The sequence below is a fragment of the Malaclemys terrapin genome, chromosome 5 (assembly GCF_027887155.1).
Source record: "Malaclemys terrapin pileata isolate rMalTer1 chromosome 5, rMalTer1.hap1, whole genome shotgun sequence".
NCBI lineage: Eukaryota > Metazoa > Chordata > Testudines > Emydidae > Malaclemys > Malaclemys terrapin.
The window spans coordinates 68,068,825-68,089,633 of NC_071509.1; the positions used below are offsets into that span (position 1 = coordinate 68,068,825).

At 39.1% G+C, this 20,809-nt stretch overlaps 2 protein-coding genes across 5 annotated transcripts in view; one reads left to right on the forward strand and one right to left on the reverse strand.

The window, feature by feature from the left end:
* The window catches only part of ASB5 (ankyrin repeat and SOCS box containing 5), a 62,042-nt gene extending 50,716 nt beyond the window's left edge, over positions 1-11,326 (forward strand). For all 3 annotated transcript variants that reach the window (XM_054029148.1, XM_054029149.1, XM_054029150.1), the window contains exons 3-7: positions 1,389-1,496; positions 2,694-2,844; positions 2,979-3,113; positions 4,895-5,086; positions 7,859-11,326. In XM_054029148.1, the coding sequence (XP_053885123.1) occupies positions 1,389-1,496; positions 2,694-2,844; positions 2,979-3,113; positions 4,895-5,086; positions 7,859-7,986 (714 nt within the window). In that variant the 3' untranslated portion in view covers positions 7,987-11,326. The remainder of the gene's footprint in view (positions 1-1,388; positions 1,497-2,693; positions 2,845-2,978; positions 3,114-4,894; positions 5,087-7,858) is intronic.
* The window catches only part of LOC128837741 (myb/SANT-like DNA-binding domain-containing protein 2), a 67,215-nt gene that overhangs the window by 39,675 nt on the left and 6,731 nt on the right, over positions 1-20,809 (reverse strand). Inside the window, exon 1 of one of the 2 annotated variants that reach the window (XM_054029152.1) lies at positions 17,849-17,911. The exons of the other annotated variant lie outside the window; for it this stretch is intronic. The gene's annotated coding sequence lies outside the window, so the exon portion shown is untranslated. Of the gene's footprint in view, positions 1-17,848; positions 17,912-20,809 lie in introns of those variants that run through there. 2 annotated transcript variants of the gene reach the window in all.

A 20,809-nucleotide genomic window follows, 5' to 3' on the forward strand; every position in this document is an offset into this window, starting at 1 on the left:
CCCCTCCTGCTCCCTGTCCCCTGACTGCCCTTCCAACCCCTATCCACAGCCCTGCCTCCTGACAGGCCCCCCGGGACTCCCACTCCCAACCCTCCCCGTTCCCCATCCCCTGATCACCCCCTCAGAACCTCCGCCCCATCCAACCGCCTCCGCTCCCTTACCTAACCCCCCCGCTCCCCGCCAGCAGCAGGAACTCGCAGCCGTGACACCAAATCAGAGCTAGCTGCGCTCCCCACGCTGCCCAGTGGGAGCGGCGGGCCAGAGTGTGGCCCGCATGGCTGCAGGGGGGACAGCAGGGGAGGGGCCAGGGACTAGGCTCCCCGGCCGGGAACTCAGGGGCCGGGCAGGACGGTACCGTGGGCTGGCCATAGTTTGCCCACATCTGGTTTAGACCAAACTGAAAGTGTCAAAACATTTTAGTAAGATCAAAATGTTTCATTTTGACACAAAATTTGTTTCTATTTTCAGGCATTTTGGCTAAAGCAAAAGAAAGGAGGAGTAGAGTCATAAAACAATGGTGGCAGCAGAAACAGCAGCAGGAGGAGATGGTGGTGGTAGTTCGCCTCCCTTATAGACTTTAGTCTAGTGGTTTTGGCATTCACCTGGGAGATGAGTCACCTAACTACCAGGCTATTGAGTCATTCTCACTATCTTTCTGGCCCTATGACTATCCACTGTCATTATGAGTGACTCTGAATTGCAATGCATAGTCATTGGGCCAGAGAAATAGTAAAAACAACTATTGCCTGGTAGGTGGGAGAACCAAGTTCAAGTCCCTGCTCAGATGGCTATTTAATTATTTATAAAAAGTGAAACAGCTTCAAGATTAGGAAAGCCCCCACCATAGCTGAATATCCCATAGCCCAGTGGCTAGGACTTTCTCCTTCTATGAGGGAAACCTAAATTCAAATCCCTTCTCCACATCAGGCAGAGAAAGGAATTGAACCTGGGTCATCTATATCCTAGATGACTGCCCTAACCACCAGAATAAAGCTTATAAGAGAAGGGATACTGAAAGCAGCAGCATCTCCTCCTCTCCCCGTTTTGTAAATCTAGTTCTCCTTTCTTTTGCTTTTATCAAAATGCCTGAAAATTTAAACAAAAATGTTCAGGGTGAAACAAAACAAAACATTTTGTTTCAACATTACTGAAATAAAGCTTTTTTGAGTCAAAACTAAATTACTTTTTGATTCACTGAAAAATTTAAAAAGTGTCATTTTTGGTTCAACCTGAAGCTAAACATTTTTTTTTAAATTGCCAGTGAACTGAAAAATCCATTATTCACCCAGCTCTAATAAACTGTGGTGCTTACAACTAACAATGTTGAAGACTTAACAGCTTTGAATAGCTTTTGTCTTACCTTTATGTGTGGTTCCTATCCTGTTTAGGGTTACAATGTGGATACTCTGACAATTGACCAAGTCACTCCACTACATGAAGCCTGCCTGGGAGATCATGTAGGGTGTGCAAGAATCCTTCTTGAAGCAGGGGCAAATGTAAGTATCTTTTTCATATGCACTGACCTTATCTAATTGAAAGGGATCTATTCCTTGATTTTTCATCCAAAGCTCTCCACATTCTCCTGCTCCATAGTAGGTCGGTTTGTTAACAACAGTAGGTTTGCCTTTTGTGTTTTTTTTTAAGTAATAGTTGATTTTTTTAAAAGTCTTTGCTGATTGACAGCAAAGGAGACTGATGGGATTGTTGCATAATGGAGGAGAGAGAAGACAGCAGAAGTAGAGGGGAGAGAGAAAAGATCACACAGAGGATGGGCAGAACAGAGAACAGAAAATAGATGAGAAAACCAGGGGAGAAAGCAAGAGGGAAATTGGACATAAAATTGAGGCACTCTGGCCAATGTAAGCATTGTAAATTGAATGTATATTTATTATTTCTACAGAATCCATACATGTTTCCCCAAAAACTGAGAAAAAGACATGTTTCCAGTGCCAGAGAGCTTATAGTCTAAATATGAGTCAAGACACAACAAGGGAGAGCAACAAACAGTGAGGGGAACAGGGAAAAGGGAGCACAAGATTTACAAATAAAAGCGTATGCAATTACAGTATTTAGGTATGCTTCTGCATTTCTCAACCATACCATGCTATCTCTACACACACAACGATACAGTAGTAAAGCTTCCAGAGAAGTTCCCTCTCCTTAAAATGGGGACTAGCACAGGAGGAACATTTTAAAAAATACTTATCAATTTAATTATTTTAAATTGAGTTTTTTGGGGGTAGAGTAGAACACTAGCTCTTCATGGTTATAGGCTAATTTTAGAGCTTGTGGAGCACCAAGAAAGAATCATCTGATGATAGAGGTTGGGGAGTGCTAATGGAATTTTCCATAATGAAAAGAAAACTTTAGAACTTTGAAGTCAATGAGAACAGCTGAGTACTCAGCATTTTTGAAAGTCAGGCCACTTATTTAGATTTAGTATTATGGTCAGTTATGTTTTCTTGGATATAGTTTAGCATATTTAAATTAGCATACCATTATGCAAATAACGAGGGGTGGGATGGGAAGATAAGAACTGTACAGAAGTTGAGTGCAATAAAGCAATGTTATGGTAAATAGTGTATTTGTTGATGTATCAAGCATATTTCAGCTATATCTTATTTTAATACACTATCAGTTAAGAATGCATTCCTTACTTCATTCCCATCTTAGACATATCTTTTCTATTCTAGGTAAATGCTACAACAATTGATGGAGTGACCCCATTATTTAATGCATGTTCAAGAGGCAGTGCATCTTGTGCAGAGCTTTTGTTGGAGTATGGTGCCAAAGCTCAATGGGAGTCGTGTCTCCCTTCACCGACTCACGAAGCAGCCAGTAGAGGTAAAAAACTAGCTTCTGAGCATACATGGAATAGTTGACAAATTACATTATATAGTGTTAAGAAATGTATCAGGTTTCGTAAATGGAACATCTAACTGAAGAGGCAAGCAAACTATGTCATACTCTGTTGGCAGGTCACAGTGAATGTCTGGAAGTGCTGATCTCCTGGGGCATAGATGTTGACCAAGACATTCCTCATCTGGGAACACCTCTATATGTAGCTTGTGTTTCACAGCAGATCCATTGCATTCGAAAACTTCTTTATGCAGGTACAAGTTTATTTACCTAAAATATTAACATATTCTGATACTGCACACTTTTACAGTAAGTTGTATTCAGCTAAACAAAACTAGGCTTCTGTCAAAGTTAATTCCCCACTCTGGCACTTCCAGTGCAGAAGGTGGGGGCCCGCAAGGATTCTAAAAATTAATAGTAGCCACTCCAGGCTTGTATTAAACTTCCAAGGGGAATTCCTTCCTGTGGGGTACCCTCAAGCCCTTTCACCCCACCCCACCCAAGGAAGAGCTGAGAAGAAAAACAAAGGAAATCAGCTGTTGCCATCAACTAATTAAACAACATGTGCACAAACCTCTTAGGACACAAAAATCCAATTCTGTTCTTAAATAGGGTAAATTTTATTAATAAAAAAAGAAGAAAATACATCTGGGACTTAGACTTTTGCTAGATTTAAAAAAAAACAACTACAAGGATTAAGCATCAAAAATAGCTTTCTTGAGGTCCAACTTAAAGGTTACAAGCAAAACAAAAGCACCTGGGGTTAGCACAAAGGAAGCCACAAGCCATAAAGAAATAAAAGGGATAAACCTAATCGCGTCTTCCTAGACATTTTCTGATCTACTTACATATCTGGAGTTTTAGATGACTAGTTTCTAGGTATGATACTGATAAATTTTTATACCTGGCCCAAGCTTTTCACAGCATAACTGCTCCCTGTCTGCCTCTCCCCAAGAAGAACTACAGACAGACAAAGGGGAAGTTTTCTCTCAATTTTAAAAAGTTCTAGCCTTTCCATTGGCTCTTTTGGCCAGGTGCCCACTCACTTCCTTTTACCTATGCATAGCAGTGAGACTTTTTAGCCATTTACAGGTAAAGTAAGTAGAGAGAACAGCTATTAAGAGGGATTTTATAGGTAACTGGCTGGCTGGGTGTCCATAAAAGGGAACTATTCCCTCCCCTCCCCCTTCATTTATCACAGCTTCTTGTTGCAGGACTCTAATTTTAACTTTATGCTCAGACATATTTTTTGTTAGGGGAAACCTTTTGGTTGTTGATTTACAGTATGTGGGGTGGAAGAAAGAAAACATCAACTCTGAGTGGTCTGATATCAAGCATTTTCAGCACCACTGGCCACTTCCTTCTTTTCACTCTATAGGAAAAATGAAGGTAGTAAAGTTAAATAGCTCCCAAATGAGCTTGGATAAAAGTAATCCCCATCACTGGAGGTTTTTAAGAACAGGTTAGACAAACACCTATCGGGGTGGTCTATGTATACTTGGTCCTGCCTCAGAATAGGGAGCAGGACTAGATGATCTCTCAATGTCCCTTTGGGCTCTACATTTCTCTGATTCTATGAAAGTGAAAGTTTAAAGTGGGTATAGAGCCATAAGCTGCCATTGCCCTTTCCGCAATGTTTTTCAGCAGTTTGTCTGCTTCTCTTTTTATCCTTAAAAGGCCCCTTCTCCATACCAATATATCTGCTTACAAAGAAGAGAGGCTGAGCTAGAAAGGGAAGAGGAGAGTTAAAAGGAATTTGGTTCTAAAACCCATAGAATATTTTTTAAACTAGTTAAACACAAGGGGCTGTGTGACCCGGCCTGGACCCAACCCAGCAGCTCACGTTGACCACTGAGTGCTTAGAACTTTTGAAATTCTGACCATTTATTTAGATATCTCTTTATACATTTAGGAATGTAACTTCAGACACTCATTTTCAAAAATCTTGTTCCAGATTTTAAAGCATTAACTTTTAGCACTGACAACATTAATTAATCTATTTGTCTCTCTCTGTCTCTCCAATATATTTATATAGGAGCTAATGTACAGAAAGGAAAGTATTTGGACACGCCACTACATGCAGCGGCTCAGCAACCCAGTACAGAGATAGTAAATTTACTTCTTGAATTTGGGGCAGACATTAATGCCAAGAATACAGATTTTGAACGGCCTGTAGATTTAGCTGCTCCAAGCAGTTTGGTGGAGAGAATGTTGCTTCTGCATGAAGGTAAGTGGGACAAATATACTTTTGTTCATCGTTCTATACATAGTTTTTGTTCTTGGACAAACTTGAATCAGTAAAAGTTATATGATAATGGGTTTATAAAATGATTGTTTACACTCAGTTAAAAATTCTGCCTCCAGCTATGTAAAGTATTGAAAATATTTTTAAATAGGCCAGTTTTTCAGGTGGTGACATAAGTTGACAGAGCACTATTGAATTTATATCAGCTGAAGATGTGGCCTCCTCGGTTTAACAGATGATGGTACAAACCAAAAAAATAAATATCTTCAACTTATGGCTAACATGCAGTTTATTTAAAAAAAAAACTTGGATTTTTTTTTTATTTCATTTTTAAAAAATAGTTCATGGAAATGGAAAAATGTGTGCCCAGACTTAATTTTTAGGGCATATTTACAAAACCGGAGGCCTGGGTTTTACATGGCTTTACATGCCTAAATTTGTGTGTGCAATTCATATGATTGCACTTATAAATGGTTATTTAAGTTCCCTAGATATTTGTCTGCAATCACATCGCCCGAACAAGTTCAAGCATATTCTGCGTGCATTTGTGCACAAGCTTTGGGCCTCCTGTCTTGAAAATGTGCTGTTTGGTGTCCTAGCATTTATTGATTTGTGTCATAAATAGAACATTATTTCATCAAATTCTTCTATTTGCTTATCCATTTTTATTAATTGATTTTTAAAATATAATTTGCTAAAGAATAATTTTAAATGTCATTTGTCCAAGAGATTGAAAGTACAGTTTAGTGCTATATATTCTTTTAGATAAAAACCCAGTTTAAAAAAAAAAAGATGCATTGTACAGGTGTCTTCCAGCGTATGGGTTAGAAATGTATTCTTAAGTAGTTGCATTTAATTGTTTAGAGAATGGGAAGAGGAACAACTCTATTACTGAGTAAAGCAGTACTGAGTTAGATATATATATATATATTTTTAGAGCAGACTTATTTTTGAGTCATACGGGCACAAAAATATTACTTTAATAAATTGTTATGTAGTTTTAAAACCACCAAATGTATTACTCTTAAAGACTATGCATCTGAGAGAGATTTTGGGGAAATCAGGCCCAATATTTTTTTTTCTTTAAAACTGTCCTGTGTGGAATATTATTTTAGATTAAAGTCTTGTACTCTAACTTTCTTTGTGGAATAAATGTTTACAGTTGAATTTAACCATCTGAGAAAGAAGAGTTGATATATACAACCTTAACTTCAACAGCTTAAATAAATACAAGTAAAACATTGCCAAAAATACTACATTAAATAAATGTTAAATGTCTGCTTTGGAACCACAAAACTGAGGGAAAACATCAGTGGATAATCTAACATGAACCTCCAGCTGTGACACATCATAATAATAATGTCTCAGAGCCAGATTCTGTCAAGCTTTATATGTGGAGAACAGTGGAAAAGAGGGTACAAGTAGCCTCAACTTTCCTCCCTGCATAGCCTGTGTGAGGGCCAGGTGGAATTCCTAGCCTTGCACATAGGGTTGCTCTCCCTATGCTCTGTCATAGGTTCATAGATTCCAAGTCCAGAAGGAACCACTCACTGATCATCTAGTCCAAGGATCGGCAACCTTTGGCACGCCACCCGTCAGGGAACTCTGCTGGCGGGCCAGGACAGTTTGTTTATCTGCAGCATCCGCAGGTAAACAAACCGGCCTGGCCCGCCAGTGGAGTTCCCTAACAGGCCGTATGCCAAAGGTTGCCGATCCTTGATCTAGTCTGACAGACAATAGAACTTTCCCAAAATAATTCTTTTGAACTGGAGCATATCTTATTTTAAAAAATCTAATCTTGATTTAAAAATTATTAGTGATGGAGAATCCACTGTGACCCTTGGTAAATTGTTCCATTGGTTAATTACTCTCACTATAAAAAAAAAACAAAAAAGCCTTTCCTCCAGTTTGGATTTGTTTAGCTTCAACTTCCAGCCATTGGATCTTGTGATGTCTTTCTCTGCTGGACTGAAGAGCCCATTACCAACTATAAGTTCCCCAGGCAGATTCTTAGACTGTGATCAAATCAACTCACCCACCTTTTCTTCGTAACACAGTGCCCTAAAGGCGTAGCTTGCTCTATAAGGGAAAACTGATGCATTTTGAATGGTGACCATTGAGGAAGCTTTGTGTCCCTGGCACTAATTCAACTCCAGTATCATCATCTGAAGGCTGTTGGTCTAGTTCTTAGAAATCAGATGTAATTTACACACACTAATCACAGCCAGCAGCATTTTTGGAAGCAAAGAGGCCAAAACTGAATAGGCATGAAAGGTGAACTTCCCTTTAACTCCTAAAAGTGGTCCCTACAGGGAAGGGCTGAAATATATTGATGGTGAAACTTGCATTTGTGTAGCATATATTGTACCTATACTATAAATAAAAAGAACTTCAATCTCTGGAGTTGTCAGCAGAGGATCTTTCATGAAAACAATTTTTTTAAATTAAAAAGTATTAGCTATATAAACACAACAGCATGAGTTAATTACTACGTAGTCTTCTGGATATTTAGTTTAAATACAAGTTTCCTTGCTCCTTCTGTTTCTTTGATCATTAATAAAGTTTGAGTAGCATAATTTTTATTGTTATATATCTTTGAGAATCTATACTGTGTAAGGTCAATAAGACTGATATATAGAATTTTTAAAAATGCATGTTTATTAGGTACTCCATAATAATATTAAATATACCCCATGTTGTAAACTCCTAAGGATACTGAACATTTACTTAATTAAATCTCTTATCTGTTTGTAGCTACTCCGTGCTCTCTTTGCCAACTCTGCCGACTATGTATCCGAAATTGCATAGGAAGAGCAAGACTGCATCTTATCCCCCAACTTCAGTTGCCAACAATATTGAAGGATTTTTTACAGTATAGATAAAATAGTGGCTAACCTTTAGAAACTTGAACAAGTACTGTTTTGTCTGTATACTGAATGTTCACATGAAGAACTTCTGAGGAAATAGTCTTTTACATATTACTATACTAAGTCTTTGACACCAGGAGTCGTGATGTAACAATATTTGGGAGCCCTTGAACGACTCGGTGCCAAGGTGCTAATACAACTGAGTAAAATGAAGTGTGCTAATACTCTGGGAAATGATTGTATAGCTAGCTTTAGCTTAACACTTACTAATTAGCTATTTTGCTGATAAAGTTAATGAATTGTATTTGTACGTTATAATCTGTTTGATACATCTGAAACCTCACAGAGTTCCTTTACAAGTATTGGTGAGTTTGTCAGTTTGGATTTATTATTGTATATTTGTAAATGTCTGTTATTTGTGTCTAGACATACCTGGCAATAGGTGCGCTCTATAAGTTGGAAAAATAAATAGGTCTCAATTTTTCTTTCTTGCTTTCCCTATATAGGCAATTCATAAATGACAACTGATGAGAACTCATTTCAACCCCCTCCTCCTCTTTCCCCAGCACACAGTTTTAGAACAAACAAGTATATGGACAGGTGAAATGATTTCCCCCTTCCTCTCCAACACCACTTCCACTACCACAGTTAATTGGAGACCCAGAAGCCATATTTTTTGGCATAACCCTGAAAAGGAAACAGAAAATGTCTTCACATCAACACCACTGTTGCCTGACCTTGATCCTACCATTGGCTCCCCTGCTAATGCCTTGAATCCTTACTCATGTAAAGGGCACCTTAGACCCTAGTGCCCTGCCTTTCGCAGGAGATGGTGAGCAATCTGACTCTTCTGCATGTACCATTGCCAGTATGCCATAAGAGCCATTTATTCTGGACAGCAGGCAAACTCATCTCCTTCATAATCACCAGTCATTTGTTTCAGTCAGTGTTTCAGTCACTGGCTTCATCGTGTCATTGAGCTTCTAAGAAGCTGGTTTGATGTCAATGGTATCCTCCTTGAGGACCCGGTGGCTAGTAGGCCCAAGGTTGTGATGATCTTGATGATAAAAATTCTGTATGTCATCCTCACTAATCACAGAGGTGTATAATGGTTTGTGGATGAGCCTGCATTTCAGTCAGGTAATACTACGTTTTCCTGGGCTCAGAGGGTTACATGGCATATCTGGAGCAAACTTGGCTCTCCTCCTCCTTCTCAAGATATACCATCCTAGCATGGTCAGATGTTGTGTTCCCTTATTTTCTCAAGATATACCATCTCCCTTATCTCCCCACTCTCCCTGCTAGTCTCCTATTTCCTCTGTCCCAACCCTTCTCCCCGAGGCCCTTATAGCAACTGTTGCTTGGTTGCTATCTTGCTGGCTTGCTCTCTAACAGATTCACTCTCACTCATTCTCTCCTGCATGTTTGGTTGTTTAATCAGAATGGACTTATGATCCCAGGTTTGCAGAACAAATGAGTGGCTAGACTACTGAATGGTAAAAATGGAACCTGCTGACTTAGTCAAGCCTGTGGCTTTTGAAAATCTAGATTGAGCAGATGGCTCCTTAACCGTGTCCTGATACTACCCTCTTGTATTAATCAGGGCATTTGGGCCTGACTAGCAAGCTGTTCTGAAAATCCAAGTCCCAATGAGGCAATAGCCACTTGCCCTATGCATCCTATTGAAAATTTTGGCATAAATCTTTAGAGAGTGAAAACACCAAATCTTAATGCAAAATATTGAAATTACATTGTAATAATGAAACAAAAGCACGACACAACGTTTTCTCTAAATCTCTTGGATTAATCATACTTTAGTATTTTAAATTTAATAAATTATACAGAGTATGGGCCCTATTTGTAAAGGAGAAACAAAATGATTCCTTCTACAAAAAGTCATGTTTCAATTTGGATGCCTGTTTGTAAATATTCTCTTTGCTCTTCGACATTCAGAATGTGTCTACAGTACACGGAATGAATCGCAGAAAAACATTGTAACACATTCATTCATAAGATGTTAAAAACATTTTTGTTTTATGTATTATATTAAAATTAATCAGTGAGAGGGCTAAAATTTTTGAAAGCAGCCAAAAGACTGTCAGTATGACATAGGCTCCTTGATGCTTGTGAAAGTTTTATCCTAGGACACTTTAAAATGTTTTAATTTCACTGTTTCTAATAACTTAAACCAAAGCACTTAACCTAATCCAATTAATACAAAATTCCATCTCTGAGGAAGATTCAAAGGAGGCTAGCCATAAGGTAAAAATTCAAAAGCCATTCCACGCAGGATTCATCTCCACTCAGGCTTTTCCTTCTCACCTATGAAGTTGTCTGATTATCTTGCCTTGTCCCTGTAACCTGACATGATAGCATTTGATACATATGGTATGAAAGGGGAAAAAACCCACCATTCCCAACATCTGTTCTGAATGTATATTTTTCGAATTGCCATTTATGCTCCTTGATCACATCATCGCTTTTGGAATGAAAATACAGCTGTTCCTCAAAGCAACACTGTAGTCTGGATCCCCAAAAAGAAAAACATGATGAGTGCTGTACCCTCTTTTTATTGTCTCTTTGAAGTTTCTGTTTGGATTAAATAGACAAGAGGAATGTTGCTTTCCTCTTTTCAAAAGCTTCTGCCCATTCAGTTCTGAGGTTGTTCCCAATCAGACCGTCATAGTGTTATTTTTAATCTGTATTCCTTTATAGGGAAATTCTTTGCTATGGGCTACTAGAATCCATCCCCTATATTGGCACTGCTTTTCTCTTCAAAACTAGATAAACTAGCCTCTTAGGCTTCAAATCTGCCATTGATTACATGGAATATAATTCAGATTTTCATGTAATTTAAAAAAGTGACAGAAAACATGCATTGTTCTGTGCAGACTTCTATGTGCAACTCATGTCAGATTACATTTACACACAAAAAAATCCCATCCTTGAAAAGAAGTGAAAATAGTTAAATAAGCATGTTGTACATATTATTTGTTGGAAGAACACTCTAAAAAAATCCATCACTGTCAATAGCTCTGGATTTACAAGGTTATTCTCCCTTGGCTCACACAATGCCAGAGGTGTCCTATTTTCTCAGAAAAAAAGCAAGCAAACAATTCAAAAAACAGCCTATCATGCTGAGCACTATTGCCTCATTGTTTCCTTGTTCTTCCCCACCTGTGGTCTGTAGCCAGTTGTTGTCTCTTGTCTTAAACTTAGATTGTAAGTTCTTTGGGGCAGGGATTGTCTTTTTTGTTTTCTGTTGTATAGCCTCTAGCCCAGTGGAATCCTAGTCAGTAGCTAGGGCTCAGAGGCACTACAAAAATACAAATAAATAATAATAATCATGATCACATATTGTATACAATTCATTACCTGATTACAACCACAGCCACTCATATGCAATCAATTTTGATAGTTAAATATAACATTTACATTTCTAACAAAAAACTAACTAGAGCTGGTCAAAAACTTCCCAGCAAGATCTTTTTCAATGGAAAATGCCTCTTCAATCGCAATGAACATTTTTACAAATAATAATAATAATAATTTGGCTGAAATTTGTCAAAAACTCACTTCACAACAACATCTTTAAAAGTTTTCAAAAAGTTTAATTCTATTTCAGTGAGAAAAAAATTCACTTTTTTTAACTTTTTTCTTTTGGAAAAAGAGTGGGTAAGTAAACAAATGTAGGAGTGAGTGAGAGGTTCCCCCTCCCCAATAAAAGTAAATGATTTTGTTGGTGAAAAAGCAAAAAGTTTCATGGAACATTTCAAGCAAATCAATTTTTTAAAATTTCTTTCCAGAAACAATAATGGAAACATTTAGATATGTGAGAATATATGATTTTCTCAGCAGAAGAGAAGCAAAAAAACACAACAGGAATTTTGAATACTTACCCACTGAAAAGTGGTAGATGCAATAATAGCCAGCTACAAAATAGCCACTTTAGAGCTAAAGCTGCTGGACTTTGCCAAATTTAAAGGGATACCTGTCCCCACCCCACACCAGGAATGCTGGGGAAATGTTCCTGTACAGGACAACTCTCCACAGGGGAGACTCAGTAGGGATTAGCAATTGCAAAGGAAGGGATTTCTGGAGTTAGGACTATATTTGTAGAAAAAAATGTATGTAAAAAGTATTAAGGGATGCATCTGTGGGAGCCCAACACAATCAGAGCCGAGCTCTTCTCCACTAAGGCTCTGTAAAACTCAACACAGAAAGTAATAAAAAAAGAGAGTGCATGGCTTAGGGAAATGGGATATGGAGTCTTCTAGGCTGTTTGTTTGAATCCAGTCTAGATCAGTAATAACCAAAAGGTTTTATCTTATAGGAACACGGAAATGAATTGGTTGTCACAGCCCACTTTCTAGAGAACATGTCTACATCACAAAATCACAATCACCACTACGTTTTGAACTGTTACCTCTGTTGGCAACTGTTTGTTACCCCCCAAATAAGACCAGAGACTGAGTAGGTCTGGAAATAAAACTAGAAGCAAGGCTCATGTTGGAGCAGCCGTGAGGATGATTGCAGTTCTGTTGCCCATGCTGACCCTGCTCTAGGAATACATAGTAATCTGCAGGTCTGTCAATCTGAATCTTTTACAAGCATGAAATTAATTTAAGTAGGGGAGAAATAGCAACTCTACATATCAACAGATATTTAAAAAGCAACATAGCTGTTTACAGAAGAACAGGAGTACTTGTGGCACCTTAGAGACTAACAAATTTATTAGAGCATAAGCTTTCGTGGACTACAGCCCACTTCTTCGGCATCCGAAGAAGTGGGCTGTAGTCCACGAAAGCTTATGCTCTAATAAATTTGTTAGTCTCTAAGGTGCCACAAGTACTCCTGTTCTTCTTTTTGCGGATACAGACTAACACGGCTGTTACTCTGAAACTTGTCATAGCTGTTTACCTATTGAAAAACTTTATATGGTGCTTGTCTCTGCAGCATGTGGTCGTAGTGTTTATTATCCTGAAAGAAAGTGTGGGTGAAATCCTGATCCCATTGAAGTCAATGACAAGACTCCCATTGCATTTAGTTGGGCCAGGATTTCACTCCTGGTGTTTAAATAACAACTTTCAGGTTTTGGATTAGAACTGTACACTTGGACTCTGCAGGAAGATAGATCCCGAATGAAGAAGTATTTGGGTTTGTTATTCACTGGCTTTTTGAATGCTTCAAAAAAGACATTTATGGACCCAAATAAAGCAAGATCTAATCTCTCATTTCCATTCACTGAAATATATGTGAGAAGATTTGATTGTGCATTTTCAGTTTTCATAGAATTGTAGGATTGGAAGGGATCTCAAGAGGACTTCTAGTCCAGTCCCCTGCACTCAAGGCAAGACTAAGTATTATCTAGATAATCCCTGACAGGTGTTTGTCCAACCTGCTCTTAAAAATCCCCAATGATGGAGATTCCACAACCTCCCTAGACAATTTATTCCAGTGCTTAACCACTCTGACAATTAGGAAGTTTTTCCTAATGTCCAACCTAAACCGCCCTTGTTGCAATTTAAGCTCTTTGCTTCTTGTCCTATCCTCAGAGGTTAGGAAGAACAATTTTTCTCTCTCCTCTTTGTAACAACATTTTATGTACTTGAAAACTTATGTCCCCTCTCAGTCTTCTCTTCTCGAGATTAAACAAACCCATTTTTTTCAATCTTGCTCCAATTTGTCCACATCTTTCCTGAAATGATGGCACCCAGAACTGGACACAATACTCCAGCTGAGGCCTAATCAGCGCGGAGTAGAGTGGAAGAATTACTTCTCATGTCTTGCTTACAATACTCCAGCTAATACATCCCAGAATGATTTTTTTTTTTTGCAACAGCATTACACTGTTGACTCATATTTAGCTTGTGATCCACTATGACCCCCAGATCCCTTTCCGCAGTACCCCTTCCTAAACAGTCATTTCCCATTTTGTATGTGTGCAACTGATTGTTCCTTCCTAAGTGGAGTACTTTGCATTTGTCCTTATTGAATTTCATCCTATTTACTTCCGACCATTTCTCCAGTTTGTCCAGATCATTTTGAATTTAATCCTATCCTCCAAAGCATTTGCAAACCCTCCCAGCTTGGTATCGTCTGCAGACTTTATAAGTGTACTCTCTATAACATTATCTAAATCATTGATGAAGATATTGAACAGAACCAGACCCAGAACCGATCCCTGTTAGACCCCACTTGATATGCTCTTCCAACTTGACTGTGAACCACTGATAACTGCTCTCTGGGAACAGTTTTCCAACCAGTTTTGCACCCACCTTATAGTAGCTCCATCTAGGGTATATTTCCATAGTATTTTTAAAAGACGGTCATGTGAGACAATATCAAAAGCCAAGTCAAGGTATACCACATCTACTGCTTCCCCCCATACCCTGTTAAAGAAAGCTATTGGGTTGGTTTGACATGATTTGTTCTTGACAAATCCATGCTGTTACTTATCACCTTATTATTGTCTAGGAGTTTGCAAATTGGTTCCTTAATTATTTGCTCCATTGTCTTCCCGGGTACTGACATTAAGCTGACTGGTCTGTAATTCTCCTGTTGGCCTTATTCCCCTTTTTATAAATTGGCACTATATTTTCCCTTTTCCAGTCCTTTGGAATCTCCCATCTTTCATGACTTTTCGAAGATAATCGCTAATGGATCAGATAGCTCCTCAGTCAACTCCTTGAGTATTTTATGATATATTTAATCAGGCCCTGGTTGACTTGAGGTATTATAATGTCTGTACAAAATTATATAAATTTTGATGGTTTACCTGAAGTTCCATGATTTTTCTATTTTTGTTTTTAAATGATTTAGTAACTTAGGCAATGTTACATTCAAGTGTACATGCCATATGGCACTGTCTAGAGTGAATTACAATATTTAAAGCAAGAGTTGCAATAACACAAACCAAACAGATTAAAGATTATATAAAGGTCTCAGCATAAACAAAATGCTAGTATACATTCATAGCCAATGACAAATAGTGCCCAAAATATATTGTAGAGTGGGACATTTCTGAACCTCCATACCTTCCACACAAATCAGTTATCCCAAATAAAACCAAATAATAATTGTGGTGTTCTTCCCTGCTCCCTAACAGCTCCTCTGCAGTAACTCCCACCACAGCTCCTCTATTCCTCCTGAAGATGATCTAGTAGCCAATTTCTGCTCAGCTCCTTGCCTCCATTCCTGTTTGAAAAACAGCCAGCTGCCCTACTCCAAATTTCTGTCTCCCAGTAGCTGGGTCAAAAGCCTGCCTGTTTCCCCTTGCATCCACCTTTTCCAGGTCATAGGCTCCTACCTGCTACCTCCTTGAAATAACAAGTTGGCCAGCAATTCATTCTGCCTCAATTTCCTCCCACTAGGACCCACTCAAGCTTCCTGAGTTGGGAGTGGAGCTATGCACTAGGGCTGTACCTGATGAGTCATTCTATGAACTCTGGGGCTTCTCTGAATTTATCCCAAATAAGACTAGAAAGGCAGCCTGTGACCATAATTTGATCTCAGTACTGCTCTATATATGTTTAATAGAAAGATGAACTCTATTAGGGTCTAGAAGCCAGTAGGCTCACCAACTCTCCCTCTGCTAATAGCACTCTGTGGTGCTGCTTAATGGAAGGCGTTGGAAGCTGCCAGCCTCTCCTTCCATCCATCCAGTCACCTGTCCTCCTTTGTTTTGTTGGAAGAAGGGGAAAAGAAAAAGAAGAGGGAAACAAAGCTTTTATTTGTTTAAAGAAAAAGGGAGGGGATTTATTAATTGATAAGGCTTAGCCCTATTAGCCCCTCGTGACCTGCCCGGTTGTTCAAAACTACTTCAAAAGGCCCATCTTCAGTTTGTGGAGGAACACACCATCCAGATCCACCAAACATTTATGCAGGTGAATGATTTAATGCTTATGAGCAGCTCTGTTGAACTCACTGTGACTATAAGTGTGCATAATTATATGTGTAAGTGCAGGATCAGACCCTTATTAAGTACTATCAACAAACTGACTCTAAGAAAAGTAAACGAATGATCCGAGATACTGGAATTATTAAACTCTAGAAGCTGTAATATAAAGAATGATTACATAGGTGTATCTCAGGTGAAACAATTGAACGATTAAGCTTAATTTAGTATGTAAATAAAAAAGACAAGCTCTAAAATGAAAAGAGAACAATGATCCAAGGTTGGAATTAACATTTACCTAACTAACCAATAGTAAAATTAGAGTCTCACAAAGGAAGGAAAAGAAATCTAAATATTTTCCAGGGACTCAGGATCAGACATCAAAAGTGAGCTGCACCTTGTATGTTTACAGTTTTCTATTTAGCTTTCTTGGCTTTTTTTTTTTTAATAGCCTGGCTGTAAGGGCAAGAAAGGGTTAAATCTGAAGGATTTGGATAGATGACAAAAAGGTGGTGTGGATTCTGATCTCGTTTACACCAGTGTAAATCCAGAGTAACATCACTGACTTTGGTAGAGTTAGTCAAGATTTATACTGGTGTAAACGAGATCACAATTTGATCCAGTAACTTCCTATGCTTGTTGGTACACTTCTACCCAATATAATACGACCCGATATAACATGAATTCGGCTATAACACGGTAAAGCAGTGCTCCGGGGGGGGGGGGGGGGGGGCAGGGCTGCGCACTCCGGTGGATCAAAGCAAGTTCGATATAACGCGGTTTCACCTATAACGCGTTAAAATTTTTTGGCTCCCGAGGACAGCGTTCTATCGAGGTAGAGGTGTAGAATTACAATAGAATTGTCCCCCATTAAATGTAGCACATGAAATTACAGCAAACTATTTGATCCCTTTTTGGGTGGGGTACCTACCATACCTAGGATTTAAACAGCAGATGTACAGATTATTATGGGGACTACCTTGGAGTTTAAGAATGCACAGATTATTCTCATTAATTATTGTTTATATTTCAGTATTGCCCAGGGGCCCGAAAAGTATTGGGTTCCCATTGTTTTAGGCAGCCTACAAAATCACTTATTATACGTCTCCAGAAGAATTGTGTCTTCAACAGAACTAACTACATGAAGCTAGTGAGATAATTCGGAAACAATCCAAACACCGCAGTAAAAAAATTCAGAACTTGCAAAATAGATTCTCTTTACATAGCAAAGGTTGTGGAAGGAAGCCACAGTAAACTATGGAATCTATCCTAAATGTCAGTTAGAACCATTGTTCCACAGTTATTTATAGCAGGTGTCAGCTGGACTGCTTTGCCCTTATTATTCTTCCAAAACCTTTATATTTAGGCTTGACTGATAATAGTGATGTTTATTTTCAAGCTTTTTTATTTTTAGCAATTTAAATTTTTACTGTTATGGGAAATTGGGGGGTGTCAGACATTAATTATTTAATGACAGTAGACTTAAGATTCAAAAAGTTAAAGATTTATAGCTGTTAAAACACAAAGTCAACATCACATGTCAAAATATACAAAGTAAATATCCATAAACCAAACTCTAATAAGTTTTCAAAGAACATCTTTCTTACTTTGCTATTTGTAAATTTTGATTATTATTAATGAAAATATTTTGGGGGGGAGATCTCTGTGTATATGGTGAAATCGACATTTACTGATAAAAAGATAATCTTTCCAAGCCTATTTATATTGCACTGTAATTTTACATGGGTACAAATATACTCTATAATGAAATCCTGACTTCCTTAGTTAGGCCTGTTTTCTCTATGCTGCTTAAGTGGCTACATTCTGGGCAGAGTCAGACAGGCAAGAATTCCCTCAGTGTAGGGAAACTCTTAGCTGGTTTAAAGCTGGCATAAGTGTCACTAGCATAGGAGAAGAAACTGTTCTATCTTACATTGGGGCCAGATGACGCAGATCAGGGAGCTCCAACAAGTTCCTTACCAGCTGTCCCTCTCCATTGAGCCATCCAGGTCTCTGGAACAGGAAGAAATCATCCCTCAGTTTTGCAGTAGCCTTTACTCGGGCAAAACTCCCATTGATTGGTTTTCCTGAGAAAGGACCAATCAGAGAAGAAGGAAGGACTTCAAGATTTGTCCCATGGAAAAAGACACATTTCTTGTTCTAAAGATGATCACTCATTTCTTTTAACTTTTCTTTGATTTGGGGTGGAGAATAAGGACACACATGGTGCAAATATTCCACAAAATGTCTGACTGAAAGAGCAACCTTTGTAGAAGGGAAATCTTTAAAAAACTGTATATCATTCCTTGGCTTTTTTTTGCCTCTGTCGTTAACATGCTCCCATTTACTTAAGAGACAAACTGCAAAGTTCTTGAATCTTCACTAACTTCAGTTTCTGAATGCTCTCAATGCAGAGTTCCATGTAGAGTGCATTATGACAATGCTGAGGTAACCAAAGCAGAGATAATCATGACAAGGTCCACAAGAGTTAGAAAAGTGGGCACTTCTCTCAACAAGTTGGAGAAACTGGAGAAAATTTTGTTGACCACAGATGCTACCTGTGCATCCAGGAGTAGGCTTGAGTCTCAGAGTACCCTTCCAACTGCACACCTGTGTTAAAAATGGCAGTGACCTGTCTGCAATAAGATAAGGGGTGCTGATATAAATTTCACCAACTCTTCCATTTGCTTCGCAGAATGCATGTACAGTTAACAACTGCACTTAATTTTGAAATGCATTGTTAATGAAAATATCTCTTTTTCAGAGTTTGTGGTTAGAGGAATACGTGAAAATCTAATAAGTGGAGAAAAATTACAAAGGCACACTGTTAGCAAGCCCATAAACTTAGTTGAAAGACATTTTTATTATCCAAACTATTAAATATTCAATATTTTAATATTAAAATATTAGATAATAAAGAATAACTTCTGTTAAGTTTACCACCTGTATGCCTTTGGAATTCTTCTCCCTTTACCAGGACTTCATTTCTTCCTCTCACCTCAGATTCTGAAACAGATTATTTTCAATAATCATGGCTTTGGGAGACCAGTTGGCTAATATAATGGAGAGCCTTTGACCTGTGGATAATTGGTTTAAATCCAGCCTAGGTCACAAAAGAAGCAAACATTTTCTTATTACTGGATATGTATCCAATTATCTTCGTGATCTGAGCATGGTTGTCTCAGTAATGTTTCTACTGGATATTCCCATAAATATACCATGCTCAATTAGTATTCTTGTTGGCAATCTCAGTGGATAGGCCAATGAGTTAATGGGCTGAGGTAACTTTTTGCTGCCCATGCTGTACCTGTCAAGTGGATAAGGAGAAGATTTCAGTTTCTGGGGCTGTACAGTACAGTACCTTTCTTAAGCATTGTATTAGGCCATCAAATCCAGAAGTCATCTCATATGACTCCTTTACATGTCTCAAATTGATACTCCACACAAACAGATAAGATCATTTTGATGTAATATCCCTTCAACATACACACTGCCCTAACATATTCAAATTACAAGCATAAACAGTTAATACACCTCTACCACGATATAATGCGGCCTGATATAACATGAATTTGGATATAACGTTGTAAAGCAGCACTCTGGGGGGCAGGGGAGAGCTGCGGGGCTGCGCACTCCGGCGGATCAAAGCAAGTTCGATATAACGTGGTTTCACCTATAACGCGGTAAGATTTTTTGGCTCCCGAGGACAGCGTTATATCGGGGTAGAGGTGTATATATATAGGTTTGAAAGTATCACATTTTAAACTGTATGAAAAAGCAATTTTGCCCCAATATTTGAATTAATTATGGACACAGAAGCTAATTTTGCCTGAGCTAAAGTAATTTATTTAATTAAAAATAGCTAATAATAGTGAGATGTAAATAATAAGGAGGACAGGTTACTGTTCTACAGTAATCTGAATCATTTGGTTAAATGGTCACAAGTCAACAAAATGTGTTTTAATACAGCCAAAGGACAAGTTATATATCAGGGAACTAAGGGTTATACCTACAGGATAGGAGACCGTCTTGGAAAGCAGTAACTCAAAGAAGGATGTTGGGGTCAATGTAGATAACATGAGCTCTCAATGCAATGCTGTGGCAAAAAGGGCTAATGCAATCCTTGGATGTATAAAAAGGAACAATCAAGTAGAAGTAGGGAAGTGATCTTGCCCCTGTACACAGCATTGGTAAGACCACTACTACAATACTGTGGTCAGTTGTGGTGTCTGAACTTCATTAAAATAGGGAAATACTGGAGAGTGTTCAAAAGAGGGCCACAAAAGTGATCAAGGGGCTTGAAAACAAGCATTACAATGTCAGATTGCTTAAGACAGAGGTTCTCAAACTTTAGCAACCCAAGGACCCCCCTTTTCATTTAAAATTATTCGGGGACCCCCCCAAGCCCCTCGCTCACCCTTGCCCTGCCCCACCCCCTTCTCTGAGGCCCCACCCTGCTCACCCCATCCCCCCTCTCTCCTTACTCACTTTCATCAGGCTGGAACAGGGGATTGGGGTGCGAGAGGGGATTTCTGCTCTGGGAGGGAGTTTGGGTGTGGGAGGGGGTGAGGAGTGCGGGCTCCGGCCGGGCAGTGCTTACCTTGGGCGGCTCCTGAAAGTGACTGGCACATCCCTCTGGCAGCAGCTCCTAGGCGGTGGGGGCAGGGGATCTCCACAGGCTGCCCCTGCCCACAGGCACTGCCCCTGCAACTCCCATTGGCCACAGTTCCTAGCCAATGGGAGCTGCAGAGTCGACACTCGCGGCGGAGGCAGCGCGTGGAACCCCCCTGCCCCTCTGCACCTCGAGGGGCTGCTAATAGGTTCTGGGAACAGTGCGGGGCCAAGGCAGGTAGAATGGGCAGCGGTTAGGGGAGGCTGGGGGAAGCTGTGCCTCCCCAAACAGCCAGGTGTGGCCCCGCCCACACTCCTCCGCTGCTGCCG